This window comes from Alosa pseudoharengus, unplaced genomic scaffold, assembly GCF_046254945.1.
Source record: "Alosa pseudoharengus isolate Yale_2024_CS ecotype anadromous, Long Island Sound unplaced genomic scaffold, YU_APseudo_1.1 YU_APseudo_1.1_scf_6, whole genome shotgun sequence".
In the NCBI taxonomy this organism is placed as follows: Eukaryota; Metazoa; Chordata; class Actinopteri; order Clupeiformes; family Clupeidae; genus Alosa; species Alosa pseudoharengus.
In genome coordinates this window covers 23,090,867-23,111,125 of record NW_027468848.1, presented here as the reverse complement: position 1 = coordinate 23,111,125, position 20,259 = coordinate 23,090,867, and the positions used below count along the sequence as shown (strand labels likewise).

At 44.5% G+C, this 20,259-nt stretch overlaps 1 protein-coding gene across 2 annotated transcripts in view; it reads right to left on the bottom strand.

Moving 5' to 3' along the window:
- Positions 1 to 6,554: 6,554 nt before the first annotated feature.
- Positions 6,555 to 20,259, bottom strand: part of LOC143106687 (septin-2) — a 31,515-nt gene continuing 17,810 nt past the window's right edge. For both annotated transcript variants that reach the window (XM_076271096.1, XM_076271097.1), the window contains exons 8-13: positions 14,654 to 14,755; positions 12,296 to 12,441; positions 11,669 to 11,752; positions 10,758 to 10,815; positions 9,616 to 9,857; positions 6,555 to 9,038 (exon numbers count right to left, since the gene is read on the bottom strand). In XM_076271096.1, coding sequence (XP_076127211.1) covers positions 9,789 to 9,857; positions 10,758 to 10,815; positions 11,669 to 11,752; positions 12,296 to 12,441; positions 14,654 to 14,755 — 459 coding nt within the window. In that variant the 3' untranslated portion in view covers positions 6,555 to 9,038; positions 9,616 to 9,788. The remainder of the gene's footprint in view (positions 9,039 to 9,615; positions 9,858 to 10,757; positions 10,816 to 11,668; positions 11,753 to 12,295; positions 12,442 to 14,653; positions 14,756 to 20,259) is intronic.

Below are 20,259 nucleotides of genomic sequence, written 5' to 3'. Positions count from 1 at the left end.
CCCATTTCACAGTATACCATTAGCTCAATACATTTTTCTGTGCCTCCAGAAATGCCTTAGGAACGCTTACTGTAGAATTGTTTATTTCTGCAGTTGAAAGGGTCTATAGGCCTATGAATACATACTGTACACGACCCCCCCCCCCCCCCATCCACACACACACACACTTTTCTTTAGAAAAAAACAAAATCAGTGTTTTCAAAACTCCATGTACATCTGGTGGTCACTGTATTCTTCTTTGCTTTTTTTCTTGTTTGCTGTAAAATACTATATTCACAACAGCAAATTATTTGGGAAAAATCACTATTTTTGGTTTCAATATTGCTTGCATTTTTACTGTGTATTTCAATTTGTCTTTGTTGATACCGTAACTTTCACTCTTGTATGGAAATACATATAGAAAGCCTAAGACAGAAGAGCTTTAGGTTTTGAGCAACAGTGTGTACATGATGTATCCAAAATGTCATATTATGACAAAAGTGTTTGTAATGTGAGGCGAATGTTTGCTTTAAACATGTGTTTTTGACATTTTAAATCTTGTGTGTCATTTTGCTGGAGATTTGGGGCATTTTGCATTTTGTGTGAGCAGTTGTGGGTTTTGTGTGTGGAGTTTTGAAAAATAGACACAGAGTTTTGAAAACGTGTGTAAACAATTGTAAAAAACTGTAAGAATAGTACACTCAGGAGTGCAGTGTGAAAGCAGAGAATTAAAGACTGACTTTTCACTGTTTAACGTTTAAGTATGTGTGTGTGTGTGTTTGTGTGTGTGTTTCAATCAAAAGAGACAGACAGACAGACTGAGAGATATCATACTGGGCTTCTAGTGAATAGTTGGGTGTGTGTAAGTGGGGTTAATGACATCAGGGAAAGGTGGGGGTGGGCTAGAGGAAGAGAGAGTGTGTGTGCGTATGTGTGTGTGTGCGTGTGCATGTGTGTGTCTGATAGAGATGGTAGGGAGGGGATAGCCGATCGAACGGGTCCCAGCTGCTGCTGCTAGACCTGATGGGTGTGTGTGGGGGGTGAGGTAATTATGTCACTTAAGTATTCTGTGTGTGTGTGTGTGTGTGCGTGTGTGTGTGTGTGTGTGTGTGTGTTAGTTGACCTGTTACCATGCAATGAAAAACAAAGTACAGTAAAAAACATCCTACCCTCGTAAGCTATATTTGCTGCCAATCCTACTTCTCCATAATGTGTCATTTGTTCAACATCATTCATGTTCATGATATACACTTACTATATGTTATATTACACATATCATATACATGATATATACACTACAACACTGCCTAGTGCTCAATACTGTGGGTTCATATCTTCATTACAGGCAAACAGAAATGTTTTTTTTCAGTCTCTCACAAAACCAAACAGAAAAAAAAAGATCTGGAAGCAAAAGATGGGCTAGAGGGGGAGAAGGGAGGAGAAGAGAGAAGAGAGGAGAGGGGGAGGAAAATGGAGATGGAGGTTTTGTTGAATGGAACAGATGTCCTGCAGAGACACAATAGTCTCCCTCTCGCGCACACACACTGCCCAGCTGCCAGTCACACACACACACACACACACACACACACACACACACACACACACACAAACTCACACCACCTGGGGCTCTGCACCCACAAATGTGGGCTCAGACACACAGACACACACACACACACACACACACACACACACACACACACACACACACACACTCGACCTTCCAGAAAAAGAAAACATAAATACACATAAACAAAAAATACAGAGAGACACACAAACATACACACAAGATCTCCATTACATAGTGATACCAGCTTCATATCATTACTGCATGTGAATTTCAGTGAAAGGAAGCCAGCACCATCTACAAGTCTGGCTAAAAATGACACACATAACCACAAACAGAAGCAAGGATATTTGCTTAAAGCTCCAGTGACCAAAGTCAGCTGAACCTGCATGCGGTGTAGCCTCTGCTGTGATGCTGAGGTAGGGTAACAGTAGCCAGCTGGTTCATGGCTGTGAGAACATCACTAGCCACTAGCAATAGCTAGCCAGCAATCTCTGTGATGCTGTAATGGTGGCCTCTGGGTGAGGGGACATTCAGTGAACACCCTTCACTCGCTGGAGCCGTGAAACTGACAGAACTGTGTCTAGACTGATGCAATCGTGTGTGTGTGTGTATGTGTCTGTGTGTGTGTGTGTGTGTGTGTCTGTGTTTGAGTGTGTCTATGTGTTTGAGTGTGTCTTTGTGTGTGTGGACCCAAATTCTTCAGAACATTCATTGCACATCCTAATCCCACTGGTGTGATGGTACCAGCTAAAGGGCATGTTTGAGACAGTTGAGACTGTGAGTGTGACACAGACAGGGGAGAGCAGCGCTCAGTTCAGAGGCTACAGCATTCTTACTCACAGACCTGGGAGTGCCGATCTGACAGAACTATTATAGCTACCATCCTGTCAATACTGTTCACAAAAATGACTAAAGTAGGCCTAAAATACTCCATTGATTCAATTTCATCCAGAAAGTGGTCGTGCTGAAATGGTCAGGTGATAAGGGCGTTTACTCAGGGAACAGATGGATGAGGCTCTTTGGGGGAGAGGACCAGCCCTAAAGCCAATCACTGGTGAGTGATATTCACTATGCTTGCTGACAGAATAGAGTTTGGTTTAACGGGTCTATCTGATAAGCTAGCAAATGAATGAATAGACTGATGAAACAGAGACCCGATCTTCAAATGTCTGGCAGCTACACACAAAAGATTGTATGTAAGAATCATATGAGCATTCGGACATTCTCAGAATGTAATGTCAGAGTAATTACACACATTACAGTTCTTCCAGGCCGACAATAAACACACACAAATACACACAAACAAAGATGAACATACACATATAGACAAGCTTATGTCATCATCAGTAAAGTCATTCACACATAAGCACAGGCTGAAACCTCAAACACACACACACACACACACACACACACACACACACACACACACACACACACACACACACACACACACACACACACACACACACACACACACACACAGGAAATACAGAGATATGCTGACTATCATTAGTTTGACCTTTTCAACTGAGGCTTTTTGGTCACACTTTATAGACTATGATGGTGCACAGCTATAGCATTACACACACACACATACACACATAAGCTGCTTTCAGATATAACCCTAGGAGTATATGCAGAGCTTTGTCAAACAGAGGTCCGACCCTTCGGGTGATTCAGATATGATGCTAACCTGCGGACCTTATACTGACATGAGTGAACGACACACACGCACATGAACAGAATCTCCGTGTGGTTGACCAGGCTGAACGTGGTTGAACACGCACATGAACAGAATCTCTGCATGTTCTTCGCTTCGTTCAGACACGAGAACAGCCGGCTAAATTCGGACTTCCAAATGACCGTTTATGTTGTTCAGATATACGCCCAACCGTTTAACATCCGCATAACCTCCGGTCTTACACGTAGATCTGAACGCAGCAACACACAGTTTCATAGTACCATTACACATGCAAATGCATCCAGACCCACTCAAAAACACAAGATATACAAGATATACGCTCACATATGCATGCATACAGATACTGCACTCACACACATGCACACACACACACATACACACACACTGCGTGTGAGTGGCGTGCCCTTTACGGGATAGCATCGGAAGAGTGCCCAGTCTTTCCACCCCATTACCAAATCAGAGCTGAATGCCAGTGAGAGAGACGACTTGCCATCATGCCACAGGGCATTGTGAAGATGAACGACAAGATTGAAACCCAACCGCCCAAGCTGACGAGGGTAATGGCCAGATTCACATTCCCAGCTGCTTGTAGTGGTGCTGCAACAGTGGTGCGTGGTGCTAAGATTTCAGGGATACCCTGCATCTCTGAGTGCAAGGACTGAGACAATACAAGGGCCTAAACTCTAGCGCAACCCTGTGTATTTGTGTATGTGTGAGGGAGAGAGAAAGAGAGAAAGAGAGAGAGAGAGAGAGAGAGAGAGAGAGAGAGAGAGAGAGAGATGGTTGGCTTAATGAGCGAGAGAAAGTAAAAATCCAAGACAAACAGGTAGAGCGAAAGGGAGTCTCCTCTCTACTGCCAGAGGAATCCACACCTCAAAACCTACTTCACATGTAAGTGGTCAAACAGCTTCATCAACACCTGCCAACCATCTGCACTCCCTCAGTGAACTCACACTCACGGAATCCCTCACATTGCGTACATGTTTGTAGTGTTATGTAACTGCTTTAGGGTGCCCGAGGATAGCCAGCAGAGCCGAAACATTTGAAATGAGGTATCTCTCTCCCTGTGTGTCTTTCTCACACACATGTACGCATGCACGCACGCACGCACGCACGCACGCTCGCACGCACGCACGCACGCACGCACGCACGCACGCACGCACGCACGCACGCACGCACGCACGCACCCATACAAATGCCAATTACATTTACTAACCCTCACCACACAATGTGCAATACATGTTTGAGAAAGCATGCTCCAACAAACACCTGTACACATGCACATTGACATGACAACATAAGGTATTCTCAGTGTTCTGATTATCTCTGTCTACCTCTCTCTCTCACACACACACACACACACACACACACAGGTCTCTAAACACAGGAGCTTACAGGAAATACTTCAGCTGAAGGACCTTTAGCGAAACCCCCAACTCATTTAAATGCAGCTCAGTGTGTTTGTATGAGTGAGTGAGTGAATGAGAGAGAGTGAGAGAGAAAGAGAGATCCTCCATCTGTGTGTGTGTGTGGGGGTGTGGGGGTGCAAGATGGATCAGTCAGGTGGGTGGACTTTAATGGGGGATGGGGGTGTGTGGGTACTAAATACAATGTGTGTGCACTTGACCGTCAGTATGTGTCCTGTTTGTGTGTGTGTGTGTGTAAGATTGGGGGAGAGCAAACAAGCAAGTCAGTTTTGGAATGTGTGTGAGATAGTGAGAGGGAAATAAATAGATGGAGGGAGTGAGAGAAACGAGAGAAATGTCAGTGTGTGACCTAAAACGCCCACTCCAGCTACACTAGATATGAGCAAATAAAATGGAGATCAGATGCCTGTGGCACATCTTCCCTGCATCCAAAGCCAACATAATTTTAATCTATAACCTCTTTACTGTCAAAGCCACCCATCCTCTATATGTTCTGATATACTGATCTGCTCGCCATAGTGCAGAGATGAATTCATGTGAGAAGCTGTGCTTGTAACCATGGAATCTCCAGGGAAACGGCTCTGGGTTCTTCAGCCCCGTTTCCCCGACAGCACAGACACCCACACCTCGTGCCTATTGCATGAGTGTGGTAGTACAACACAGATGAAATCCGTGATTCTGGAGAAGGACCTATTAAAGCACAACGCGTTTATGCGCAACTGAGCGCCAGGCAGGCGTAGAGTGTGGAACAGCTCGCGAGCGTCAGCGCGCATCAAGCCTAGACACTCGATTCCTCTCATTCCAAGCGCTCCAACGCAACGTCTCCAATATGTCCCCAAAGCAACGATGTATGAACATGATGTAGACCAGAGGTGCGAATTCACCGGCGCGTTTTACGTGCAGTTACCGGTAAATAACAGGCTAGCCCATAGACGTAAAATGCAAACATCATTGTCAGAATCTTGGGCGACATTATTACAGCATCCTGCTATTAGAATATCAAGCCAGGTGCGTGAACAACGTATTAAAGTTTTAGATTCGTTGTGTCTGGTGTGTGTGTGTTTACCTCACTGTCTTCTATCGGCCAGACAAGCATCGCATCGCAGCAGGTCGCGAGGAGCAGGTGTCAGGAGCCCGAGCCATACCCAACGCGTCGCATCCGGCACACAGTTAGAGAGACAGGAACAATTTAATGATCTGATATGCACAAACACACGAATACGTATCTACAATATTCCTATTCAAGTGATTACCGGGTTTGATAAAGCGGTTCTTGTATCGGATATTGGTACTCATCTCGCAGGCTAGGTAGCGCCCCTGCTCCGGCTCTCCGGTGAAGGCAGTCGGTTTCTGCTTAGGATTCCTACTTGGGAGGAGAGGGCGTTGCGACAACAATGCTAACCCCGCCCTGTTGATTCTAACAGCCAATCATACCTAGCCCGATCACTCCAGTTTGCAGATTCGGGGGCCCGGTGCTGGAAGGACGATTTCTGAATGTTATTTTTGCCGTGACCTCACGGCCCATCGGATCATCAGCATTCTACGCCGGGGGACAGGCTGAGTTTGTGCTGAGTCCATGCGGCCTCGTTTCCGTTACGCAACGCCCTCGTGCAGCCCAATTTCCTCCGTTCTGCAATGATCACGAGCAGAGATGCATTTCAGCCCGCGAGCAACTGTGATGGCAAGGAGAACGCGAGAGTGTGCATGCTTGTGTGTTCATTTTGGACACCTGTGTTTGCTTTTGCCGTTGAATTCCAGCCAGATGTGAGTGAGAGAATGAGAGAGAGAGAGAGAGAGAGAGAGAGAGAGAGAGAGACAGAGAGAGAGCAGTGTGATGTCCATAATATTGTGGGCACAACAGTGAGTAAAGCAAGTCAGATTGTTCCAAGCTTGTTGACAATATTTATTTTCTTAGAATGAGTCGAAACTGAGTACAAAAAAAGAACTGAATACAAGGGTCTTTGAAATAGAACTACAGTAGCATTGACTCAACCATGATCACAGAGCACTTTTGGCAAGGACTAGAGTCAGCATTAATCCCAAAACAGCAAGCCAAACCATGCAGTTCATCATCCAAATATAAAACAACTCAACACCCCCATCTGTAGAAGACAACCATTGATTTTGGCGTTCACTGCAGATTTCAATAAACCACATGCAAAATGCAAACACAACAACTTAACACTATGGGGAAGAATACAGTGATAAAAAAAAAAAAATCAAATGAATTAAAAATAAAAAACAGATGCTGATAGATGGTCAAGACAGGAACCAAGTTAAGGCTTTTTGAGAGAAACAGTGGGAAATTAAAAACAAGACAAAACAAATTAGTGTTTTTGCTCTGAATGTGCTGAAACATCCCTGCAGTTGAAACAATCACCACAGAAGTTGTGTGATCAATCATCCAACAAATCTGATCTCACACACATGTATAGACAACACACACACACACACAACCTCCCCTGTTGGAAGGCTGATTGCTCTCCACTGCATGATCAATTGCTGAATCTGTGCCAATCATTGCCATGGGAAGCATTTGGCAATACACTGATAGCTCTCTCCTGATTGGATCGTCATCACATGATCAGACTTTTTTCTTTTTTTTAAAAAAAATGTTGCCCTCCCTCGTGGCTTTCAAGGACTCAGCAGTTTCTTAGGAGCTGAGTCACAGTTAGCCAGGGAGCTTGTCTGAGTGGGCAGACCCCTGATGAGGGCCATATCTGCTGCTGTCAGGGCTTCTTAGTAGGTCTACTGATGATGAGTCGTCCCATAGAGTTTGACCTCAATGCACACAAGGAGTGCAGTGATGAGAGCCAAGCAGATCAGAAGGATGAGTGGCCTATGATCTGCTGTTCTCTCTCTCTCTCTCTCTCTCTCTCTCTCTCTCTCTGTGCTGTGTGTGTGTTATATATATATAATAGTGGCGCTATGCTGACAAATCTTGAACTTGTAAGTGGTTGTGCTTAAAGGGCATTTATCTGAGATGAAGGATGAAGCCATCATCTCAGATAAATGAGATGAATTATTCCATTCCAAGAAACTGTCACTGAATAAATATCTTTCTGATGATCTAATTCTCCAAGTCTGATTCTCAAAATCTACCTTTTAACAACAAACCTTAAGTAATGACAGTGCCAATACCCAAAATTAGTCATTTTGTCAATCAGGAAATTGAAACAGTGATCTCAATGTGCACTTATTACATGACCCATAAATTTCTCTCCCAGATCGAATATAACCTGATAAAATAAAGGGACACTGGTGAGACTACAGGCAGTAATCACTGAATACATATTTAGCAGTAAGTTCCACTACAAGCCACAAGATGGCGGTGTTGACTTGCCAGTGTCCGATGCAAGGCACCATAGGCAGTGTTCCATGTCTGCTGCGTCTAGACAAAGGTGCTGGGGCTGAGACGTACCACTAGACCTCTACTTCCCCCCTCTCTCTCTCCCTGACAGACACGCACGCACGCACACACACACACACACACACACACACACACACACACACACACACACACACACACACACACACACACACACACACACACACACACACACACACACACACACACACACACACACACACACACACACACACACACACACACACACACACACACACACACACACACTCTCTCTGAAGGAGGACAGCCTTGGACACATTTCTCGAGCAGACACACAGAGAACTAGTGGAAAAATCAGCTGTTCTTCAATGACACAAGCAACTGTGTAAACGTTGACACATTTCAACACTTTAGCTTCCCTTCCATCCTGCATCCTCTAGTCTTCTGCTCACTCGTACCGATTAAGATGCCATGCTGTGACATGTTAATTACATTAAAGGCATATCACTGGATACCTGCTGACAACAATGTTTCATAATCAATATCAATATCTGTTACAGTATTACAGACAAACCATAGTGGTAACTGACAAGATGGTTCTAATCTTGAGTTTACCACTAGTGCTGGTGCGTATTTTAAAAACAAAAAAAATCACAATTAAGATATGTAAGTAACCAACCCTGTACAACGTTAGGGTGAGTGTGTACGTTTGTATGTGTGTGTGTGTGTGTGTGTGTGTGTGTATGTATGCACATGTTATGCATGATGCATAGTAGAAAAAATATTTCTTTGTTAATTTTGTTAAAGTTAGTAGAACAATGAGGTCATGTAATTGTAGTGTACTTGTGTGTGATGTGTGTATGGATGCGTGATGTGAAGTGTATCGTAGGATTGTCTTGCACTTTGCCAATTCTGGCTATTATGTTCCTTGCTGGTGTCTTGTTGTTGGTGAAAAGATCCATGTGGGCGGAGTCCAGGTGTGACAGATCACTTGTCAATCAAAATAGGGCGGGTCTGTTGAGATGAGAGGATTGGAATTATAGTTGAGAATGAATACTGCAAGCATCCATCCAACTCCACTCTACTTCTATGGATTGGACAGTTTAAAGGGGTCATGCTACAGTCATTTTCTCCTTGTTGACATTGAAATAAGACGTGTGGATGTGACTAGGGGATGCATCAGGCTTTTCAATTTTGACTTTTTCCTTCAATGCTTGTAATGGCCAAAGAAGGGAGATAGTCATAGAGCACGGACTCTTATACCTATCAGCATTATACCTGAAGATGCCCAAGGATGTTGTATGAAGCCTATTATGCATATAAAATGCAATGCCAAAATACAAGCTCAGCAGCAAAATCAGCCTGTTTTGTTGTATGGAGCAAATGGAGGGTTCTTAAGTTTGAGGGACACAATTATTATTTCAATTAAAATGATTATGTCAACACTTGTAAATGATGGTATTTCTGATGATATTGCTGCATTTCCTTTTCAAAATAACAAAAAAAATATGTTTAAATGACCCCAAAAATTTGAACAGTAGTGTGAGTGGACACAATTGAAAGTAGTCTACGGGTTGTAACTTCAGCTCACCGTTGTGGACTGAGGGGGCAGTGTGCGGGAGAGTTACAGATGGACGACACCACACACACACACACACACACGCACGCACACGCACGCACGCACGCACGCACGCACGCACGCACGCACGCACGCACGCACACACACACGGACACACACGCACACACCGCCCCCGTCTTCAGGTCTCAGTCATCTCCAGGCTTCATCTTCATCTGGGCCTGCATCTGAGCGATCATCTGCTGCATTCGCCTCAACTAGAGACAGAGAGAGAAAGAGAGAGAAAGGAAGGAAGGGAGGAAGGGAGGAAGGGAGGGTGGGGGAGAGAGAGAGAGAGATGGGGGAAGAAGAGGAAAGGGAGAGTAGAAGTAGAAGAAGAGAGTGAAAGAGACATGAGGAGACAGTTTACATCAGAAACATTAGGATTTTTACAGGAATGGTTCCATGGAGATAAAAATTGATTAACTTAACACAAACACAGGCACAAGTTACTGTATTCTAGGAGCATAAATGGATTTCAAAACAGTGTTGATCTGCAGTGGTATTTCAGGGCCAAGCTGATTTACAGGTCTATACAAAAGGGACTTTAATTAGGACGTTTATGCACCCATGAAACACACACACACACACACACACACACACACACACACACACACACACACACACACACACACACACATTTGCCTATGAAAACTACACCCTGTCATTGTGTATTGGTCCATCTGTTTAATGCAAACAATGCAGAACAATCAGCAACATTTTAAAATTCCACAGGTCAGATTGACCTTGTGTGAGGACACACTGCCTGATGTAGGACACACACACACACACACACACAGGCACTGTATGTTTTCCATACATCACACGGGACATTCCCACCATTTTAAAAAGGCCAGGCATACTGGAAGCTGATGTCATATCCTGTGCAGACATTCATGTTTACCAACCGGCCTGGTTTTATGGCCCATTACACCCTTAGGAGCTATAGGCCCACCCAGTACACACACACTCACACACAATGGGGGAAGAAAAACAGCCCTACGGGGGGAAAAGGGGGACTCCAAGGCATTTATTACCTACATGTCAAGTTCACAGGGTACAGTTCAATGGTGTGTGTGTGTGCGCGTGTCTGAGAAAGAGAAAGTCAGAGTCCTTACCTCAGCCTCTTTCTCCAGCAGGATCTGATCTTTGTCCATTCCTTCCTCTTCCACAGCTCTGTAATGTCACACACACACACACACACACACACACACACACACACACACACACACACACACACACACACACACACACACACACACACACACACGTGAGCTTTAGCCAGACAAAGTGGATCAGGATCAGCCTTCTGGGACAGTGCTCTGGAACACTGCTCCCTCTAACCTTTTACCCCGGAGGCAACATTCCTCCACTCCAAGAGTGAGATTGGCAGGAGGACAGGTAGGTCTTGTCAGTTTACAAATTTCTTGTAATTAATCATAAAGGGACCATCATATGTCATCGGAGATTGAGGAAATATGTTAAATTGAAATGCTGACTTCATTGGTAACAATGCTATCACCAGTATATCCACTATTTCAAAATTGATTTCTGTTTATTTTTGATACTACCTATTGCCTACTACCCAATCATAGCCAGACTGGTATACTAAAAGCCTGGTTGCCAGATTAGCAAAGGGCATATCTAGCCTTCAACCAAGTTATTTCAGTTTATCACAGCTAGTGTTACCTGCAGGTGTACGGCCACTATCAGGCTACTTAGCCTACGAGTAGAGAGAGAATTCCCCTGTGTGTGTATTCACTCCAGGTTGGTCTACCATAACTTTCCAAATCTTCACTGCACTGTAGCCCATTAACTGCCTGACAGCAGGCTATTTATATTTTCACATACACATTTTGTTTGCACAGGAGAGAGAACGAGAGCGATTACAGGTCCTGTCCTTGTTGCTGGTAATCATTTTAAACATTTGATGTAATTCTTACATATAGCTCCTTTAAGGTTTTAGAGTGCATGAGTTATTATGGGAGGTGCAGAAAGTTGAAAAGGGGGGGGGGGGCATCAGGCATACCTGCCAGCTCTCTTGAGCCTCTCAGAGCGGAAGTTCTCATAGTGGAGGTCCTGGGTCACCTCCTGAAGGTCTTGCATATGTGTTCTGCGCACGCACACACACACACACACACACACACACACACACACACACACACACACAAACACACAAACACACACACAAACACAAGCACAAACACAAACACACACACACACACACACACACACACACACACACAGAAAGCGCGCGCGAGAGCGAGAGAGAGAGAGAGAGAGAGAGAGAGAGAGAGAGAGAGAGAGAGAGAGAGAGAGAGAGAGAGAGAGAGAGAGAGAGAGAGAGAGAGAGAGAGAGAGACGTCAAAGTTAGTGCCTGTGATATGTGATATATCCACTAGAGGGCAGTATTTACAAGTATTTACAATCTTATCCTGAGTAATATTAAATAACACGAGTCTCGTTTAAGCGCAAACATCACTACAGGCGGTGATCAATTAAGTCCGTCACAAGGGTCGACTTGTATTTGAGGTGACATTTGTTCATTGTGCACTGAAACTAGAAAAAAAAGTATGCATGCATTGCAAACATATTATTTTAAAATGTTTATAAGTTCATCTGCTTGTGAGTGTGAGTGTGAGTGTGTATGTCTTACACCAGCATGGTACGCAGCTTGAGGAAGTCGTTGTGTTCAGGGTTCTCCACCTCGACCACACCCCACGGGTACAGACGGCCGCGGATCTTCTTCCCCTTCACCTCGATCAGCTGGTTGGAGCCAATCACTGCAAATGGAATACTGGCCTGCAGAACAAAGCCAGGGAGAACAGATACAGAGAGAGAAAGACATTTGACCATTTAATTATCAACATGTTTTTTTTTATCCATTTGTTTATTAATTTTAATACATATTTTTATATAGATTTTTGTTGTTTTAAAGAGATGTTGTATCTGTTTTCATAATGAGAGAATTATGCCAATAAACTGAATTAATTATAATGTCAATGAATTTAAATTGATAGAGAGATAAAGAGAGATGAGATATTACAAGAGATGGGGGAGGATAAGGTAGGAAGAGAGAAACAAACAAATGGACAGAGAGAGAGAGAATGAGAGAGAAAACAGGAAAACAGATAAAGCCATAGCAAGAGAGAAATAAGGAGAGTGTTAAGGATAAAGCGGGAGGAAGAGATGACAGGTAAAAAGGGGAAAAATGGACAGAAGAGCCAAATGAAAGCATAGAATAGTACAGGAGTGTAGAAGACAGATGGAGGGAGTCGGTGAGAATGGAGAGAGAGTGTGTGAGTGAGTGAGTGAGTGAGTGAGTGAGTGAGTGACAGCAGAGTAAGGAGTAAGGATCACTGTTGAGATGGAGAGAAAGTGATTAATCACTCACTCATTTTATCTCTGACTGCGACCAACACAACAGTAAACACATTACAACACTCACCCAAGTTTACACCAAATGCACGTACACGCACAAACACATACCGCAGACATGCACACACACATACCGTAAAACTTCAAATAATCGCCGAGTCCCTAAGAGACGTCTGTCTCTTTTAAACGCCTGGCGTGGCTACAGGTTTGGGTTAAAGGCTGGTCTCCAGTAGAGGCCTGGTCTGTTTTTTAGTTTCGGGTTGTATTTAATCTTCTAAATATTCTTCCCGTCAGATCGTCTTTTTAAAGATTCGCAATGACATGAAAGTGTTACAGAAAGGAGGTTACAGCAGTGTGAATTAGATGTTGCACGTCGTCGCAAAGCATTCACATGTCTGGTCACAGTTGCAAGGTTTTAGAATGTTGCATGAAGTTGCTGCTCATCTCGTTGCGAATATTGGGTGTGATTTGGGCTTAAGTATGGCGCAGACTGCGCACGTTATGATTAGATGGCATATGAACTATGCCTATATGTCCGACTTTGTCATCGTTCAATTCATCCCTTGTGTTTAAAATTTGCGGATAGGCCGATGGTAAGCTTGTTTTTATGCTGGCAACAAAACCAGAACGGTTCGCGAACGTTATTCTTTATTCTAAATGCCATGGCGATAAAGAGAAAGAAGTCAGAAAAGGAATTTACCTTAGACTAGGCTATATCAGAGCCCGTCTACGGACATTCTCTGGTTATATAACCTACTGAAATAGGTTAATGATGTAAAGTCAAGTGCGCTTCTATGGGACTGCTGTGTGCGCGCAGTTTTTATTGATGAGTCGGAGTGGCAAGTGCTGCGCATAGTTGCAGTGGAATGTGGCTGCCCAGGGCATTATAAAACTTCACTCTTAGACCTACTCATACACAGCGGTGAAATGGCGTATTTAGCTGTCTAAATTCGAATCATATGCTGGGGGAGAAATCATCGGACATCCATGATTATTTTGTTATTCAGCACCCCTGGTCACAAAATATATTCCTGCGAGCCTGGAAGTAGGCTATGATTTGAATGTAGACTGTTGTCAAATTTGGCAAATACAAAACGGGAGAAACAATATGGTTCATGCTCTCTCATGCTGTTTCATTCGTGCCGAAAAGAAGGGAGAATGAAACATTAAGCACGTTCCACTTTTTCATAAATAATTCCTGAACAGTTTTGGTCAGGGCTGATAATGCAACTGTATTTGACAAAGGACCGATATAGGCTATTTGCTAGTGACAAAATATGAGCTTTAAGTGTGATACGATCTCTCTTTGTAGATTACGTTTAATTAAAACGTGTTTCATCTGTTCTGGCTATCCCGCTATATTTGGATCTTACTGTATCACAATGAACAAAATCTCAACAGTAAATGAATGATGATCCGTAATTGTCATCAGATAGCCTAGTCATATAGGTAGACATAAGATGAAATAATTAATTCGATAATATTTTCCATCTTTGCAGAGGAAAAGTTTTGTGTAGCCTAAAGGGAATTAAAGGCCTGTCTCATATAGACGCCTGTCCCTAATACTAGCCGGTGCAGTTTGGCGATTTGGGAAAATAAAAGCCCGGGCTATTATTTGGAGTTTTACGGTACACACCTTGAGAACACGTGTCTGCTCCTTGAACTCCTCATCCTCGTCCGAGTCTGCGTCAGGAAGTTGGTAGATGCGAATGCCGTGCTCAGAGATCTCATCCAGGATCTGCAAACAAACACATGAATCTATCATGATTAAAGCTCATCAACACACCATCAGACACACACACACATCCATAATCCAAACAAAGTCTCTCTCTCTCTCTCTCATATACTCATCTGTTCACACATTTAAAAGAGACGACCCTATCAAAAATGTAGGATAAATTAGTCATTAGTCACTATCTCTCTCTCTCTCACACACACACACACACACAGAGAGAGAGAAAACCCGGCATATTTGGCACACCATCTCAAATACACAATACAAGATTTACATCCCATCATAACAGTACTGATCACACATCAATTACGCAACCTTTCCCCAGTAACACCCCTACTGCGCCAACTCTTTCTGCACCACAAAGAAAAATCCACCCAAAACACTGACCTTATTGTGACCTTCAATTCAACTCCAATTTTCATTTCTATTTATTTATGTTGTTCCATTAACAATGCCCATTGTCTCAAAGTGCTTTACAGACACAGAGACCAAAAAACAATCTAGCTCACAACAAAATGCAGCAAGGAGGGGGAAAAAAACTGTCAAGCATTTTCTACTAGACTGATATTAATAAATCATTAGAAATGCATTCATGAAGTCTTTAAATGTATTTATAAGCCATAACAACACTTATATGAACAGGCATGTGTGTTCATTACTTGTTATAAGCACCCACTCTTCATTCACTTTACGCGTGTACCCACTATGGTCTTTTAGGTATTTTAGTTCTACAGTGGTCTTTTAGTTCTACAGTCTCTCACCCTTAAAGGTTGTATCAGCGATTTCAGGCCCAAAAAAGGCCCAAAAATAAATTATCACATTCATCTAATCTTTCCTAACGATCCGCTAGATGCCTCCCCCATAAGCAGGACGTCAAAAAAAACACGTCTCTGTAGGCAGCCTAGGCTCCGAGATCTGTACACAAAAACAATTGCTACCAACAAGTGTTGGCAACCACTCAAAGGCAAAATAAAGTGTTCCAACCAATAACCGACGAGATGCCCGTTTAGGAGAGTTTCAATTGCACGGGGGGGAGGGAGTAGCGAGCTATAGCTCTCTGTTTTGTTTGAACATCAACAGAAGTAACGTATCCCTGCTATTGCTGATGCAACCTTTAAACAAGACAAATGCTGCTGTTAAAGTGGACTGTGCTGACCTCCTCAGTGGCTCCACACTGAAGACATTGAAGACCATATTTATTCATGACATGATCAACACATGGTGCATCCCTGCAAACACAACTAGCTATATATGGCGTGGTGGTGGTGCACTTGTCCTCACATACCAAGTTGTATCATTTTTGTAACCCAAGTCCAAGCACGTGTTGTTCAAAAATCAACAACTTTCCACCAAAATCACAAACTGTAGATACTGGCACGCATAACCTGCTGCTGCCAAAAATCTCCCTGTTCCCTCCCTGAAGCAATTCCAAAGCTTTCTTGAGAGACAAAAGCCTGCGCGGAAGTGACCTTGGGACGACCTTCCAGTCACCTTGTAGCAGATCGAGTGCCAGGTCCCAGTCATCAATACAACCAGGCCCTCGCTGTGCCAAGTCCAGTCTGGACGAGGACGTGCTTTGATGTGCAAGGCAGGAAATGTATAAATCACTCCATCAGACAGAGGGAGACAAAAGAGAGACTGCTGGTGGGGGGGGGGGGTGTAGAGTGAGTGGTGAGGATAAGGAGGGATAGCAGGAAGGCAAGAGGAGGAGAAGAAAGGGTAGAGGGAGGGAAAGAAAGTGAGGGTGGAAGAGAAGTGAGATGGGAGGAATATACTGGAAGAGGAAAGAAAAAGAACTTTCACTTGAGGAGGAAGGTGCAACACGAGAGAAAAAGAGGTCTATGATTAAAAAGAAGAAGAAGAAGAAGGGGAGAGAGAGAGAGAGAGAGAGAGAGAGAGAGAGAGATGAGACTTGAGAAGGAGCAGAGAAAGAGAGAGAGGCAGCGCTGTAGAGTAGCGGGGCGTCTCTAATGACGGCTCTCTAATGAGAGTGAATTCCTGCGCTGGGAAATCACACTGCGGCCATCAGACCTCGACAGGACTCGGCTACCGCTTGTCAGCAGCTCACACACACACAGGCCCACCTATGCTGACAGCAGACACACACACACTCAGCAGGACACACACACACAGGCGTGTCTCCACACACACACTCAGGCGTGTCCTTATTTGGGGTCTCAGACACACACACACGCGCACACACACACACGCACACACAGGCGTGTCCTCACATGGGGTCACTTGAAAACACACACACACAAAATTACATAAACACACTGAAACTGCTCACACTGAACTGCTCCCATGACACAACAGAATGACTTAAAATGATGACTTCAAGACAGAAAGAGTGTGTGTGTGTGTGAGTGTGTGTGTATGTCCTCCTCAGGATTTAATAAAGTCCTCTGCAGGAGGGAGTGGATGGCTTTAGAGTGGGAGAGGCGGTGTGGAGCAAGGAGACATACCAGCAGATTGAGACTGAGGCCTGAAGCCCAGAGGGCAGACACACACACACACACACACACACACACACACACACACACACACACACACAGTACTCAGACTGGCTTAAGCTCACCGTCCCCATCCTCCCCCTACCCCCCTCTCTCCTTTTCCTCCATCCCTCTCTCAGTCTTTCCCTCATTTCTGTCTCGCCCCTAAAACTACCCCCCCCCCATCTACTGTATCTCCCTCATTCCCATCAGTCTACGTCAAGTCCAAGTACTTTCATGTTCTTATTTGCTTTTGCTTTTGTCCTCCTCTTCCTCCCTGCCCTTGTTCTCCTTCTCCAAGTCTGTCCCCACCTACACCCCCCCCCCCCCCGCTGTCTCACACACTTCCCCCATACTACTCCAGATCTCAACCCCCCCCCCCCCCCCCCCCAGTTTACACAAAGAGCAAACATAAAAGAGAAACAAATCAAAGGGTCTTGATCTTTCCGAGCACCTGAAGTATGGCAGATACAACTATTTATTATCCGAACATCAAAAGGTGTTTTTACAGCCTGGCTGATTCACAATGCCCTTCCGCAAGGGACTGCCTGGTCCAGACCCTAGCAGCAGAGAGAGAGAGGTCCGACTCGAGGGACTGTGCCTTCCTGACATTCTGCGCTCTTTTCATGTAATCTCGAAAGGGGGACAGGGGCTTGGGGCTTCAATGGGACAGGAACCCCAGGAGGTGCTGCTGCTGTGGCTGCCACTGCTGCTCGGGACCAGCATTTGTTTTCTCAGCCAGTCCGCTACGCAAGACAGGGAAGGAGATAACACGAGACCTGTAGAGTGAGAGTGTGTGTGTGTGTGTGTGTGTGTGTGTGTGTGTGTGTGTGTGTGTGTGTGTGTGTGTGTGTGTGTATGTGTGTGAGAGGGTGGACACATTGTTGCATGAGGGAACTCCAAATAAACACAGTGTAGTTAGCAGGGTGGAGAGCGTGACTGTACTCCTGAGTCTCACGATTTTGCACACATCACACACACACACACACACACACACACAGACTCTCTGTCTTTCTCTCTCACATACAGGCTACATTTTCTCCCTCTCCCACACACACACACACACACACACACACACACACATCACTCAGTTCCTCACGCTCACGTAGGCATGCACGTAGGCACACACGCACACACACACACACACACACACACACACACACACGGGACAGAATAACTGCAGTCCATCTGACATCACATGAGAGAGAAACAACAAGAGCACACGACTGAGGAACACCCAAACTCGGAGAACACACTGCCAGTTCTGGGAATCTTCATCCAGTGAGGAAAATAAACAAATGGACGAACAATAGGGAAGAACAGAAACAAACGGCATAAAAAACTAGATGTACCGCAGAACGGTACAAAATATGACCGCCGCCCAGTCCAGCACATGTTTTCCACAAAAATAAGTCACGCTGAAAGGCATATATGATTCTAACTGTCTCACTGAATTGCATTATGCACACTCAATTTTCACTGGTATCTGCTAGACAACAAGTACCAAAACATGATTAGTTCATAGATTTCACATGTAATATACATTTTATACAACCCCACCCCCATCTTGCCTGTTCATAATTCTGAGAAATTCTTGAATTGTGTGCATACACATGTTTATGTGTGTGTGGGTGTGTGGGTGGGTGTGTGTGCGTGCATGTGTGTGTTTGCCTGTTTATGTGCCTGTGTGTGTGCATGTGCATGCATGCGTATATATGTCTACTGTGTGAGTATGTGTCAAACGTAGGATTACTGTGAATGTATGTGTGTGCGTGCGTGTGTATTTGTTTATGCACATGTGTGCATATGGAATGGGTTTACATGACCCCTGGAGGCAAACATACGCAAAAAATTGGTCATCCTAGGCCCTACGGTTCTCAAGATATTCACAGAAAACTGTGTCTGCCCTACCCTCATTTCGGGGGGTCCAGTCCAGCGGGGGGGCTACAGATCAAAACAAAAACAGGAGGTTCCATGCTATCCATGTGGGGTTACATGCCCACCAAGTTTCGTGTACCCCGGTCTTACAGTGTCCCGGGAATCCTTGACGGAAATTTGAAAAAAAAATCTGACTAAACCTATATGACCGCCGCTTCGCTGCGTGGCGGTCATAATAAAGCCTTACGTAATGAGCTACCGGCATGGGGAAGAGACCGCACCATGCCACTGGACTGATGCTGAAAGAAGGACCAGCAGTGCTAATAAATAACTGCTAATGGCTAACCGCTAACAAAGATCCTTGATTGCTAATAATTACATTTTGGTCACCACCGAAACCACAATCATCTTCAGTTTAACTTTGCATGGAAATTAACAAAATAGCATAAATTATCAAAATGAATGAACAGACACAAAAGAATAACTCATAAAGGGCGTATGACCATATGTGGCAAAACAGTGGGCCAGTTGTCGGTTATCCACTAGTCGCCGGCTGTAAACTGATGAACACCAGATCTGGCTCCAGTGGGCCAGACAGTGGTCCACTAGCTTCTACCTATCTGGGTCTGTATTCTCTGGGTTTGCTGCTTCAGAAATGGAAGCTTCATCATACAGCTCACTACTCAACTTGACTGTAACAGCCACAGACTGCAGCTGGTGTTGGCTTGAACAGTGCATGGCCCTGACCTGACACTAGTCGCAGTCAGTAGTAGACAATAATTCACATCATTCAGTTAGCAGAGGCAAACACGTGAGGACCAGTAGGCCAGAAGTATAATTTGAGGATGTATTGTATGTATGTAGTGGTTGATGGGAAGTTAGGACCGATAAAGATCATTAAAATGTGTTGTCTCTGTGTGTGCGTGTGTGTGTTATTTTCAAAAAGAGAAATGGCACACACTACCAGCACCCCTACACACACACCACCCAGTCCTCCTCTTCTCCATTGCTTCTGACCCCTTAGTCTGACTGCTGAAGTCAGTAAGTCACTATGGTGGTTAGTGTAGCGTAGCCTCATTAGCTCAGTGTGGCTGCACCTTGACCCCTGCCGGCCAGAGGTCACATGGACACAGCCCA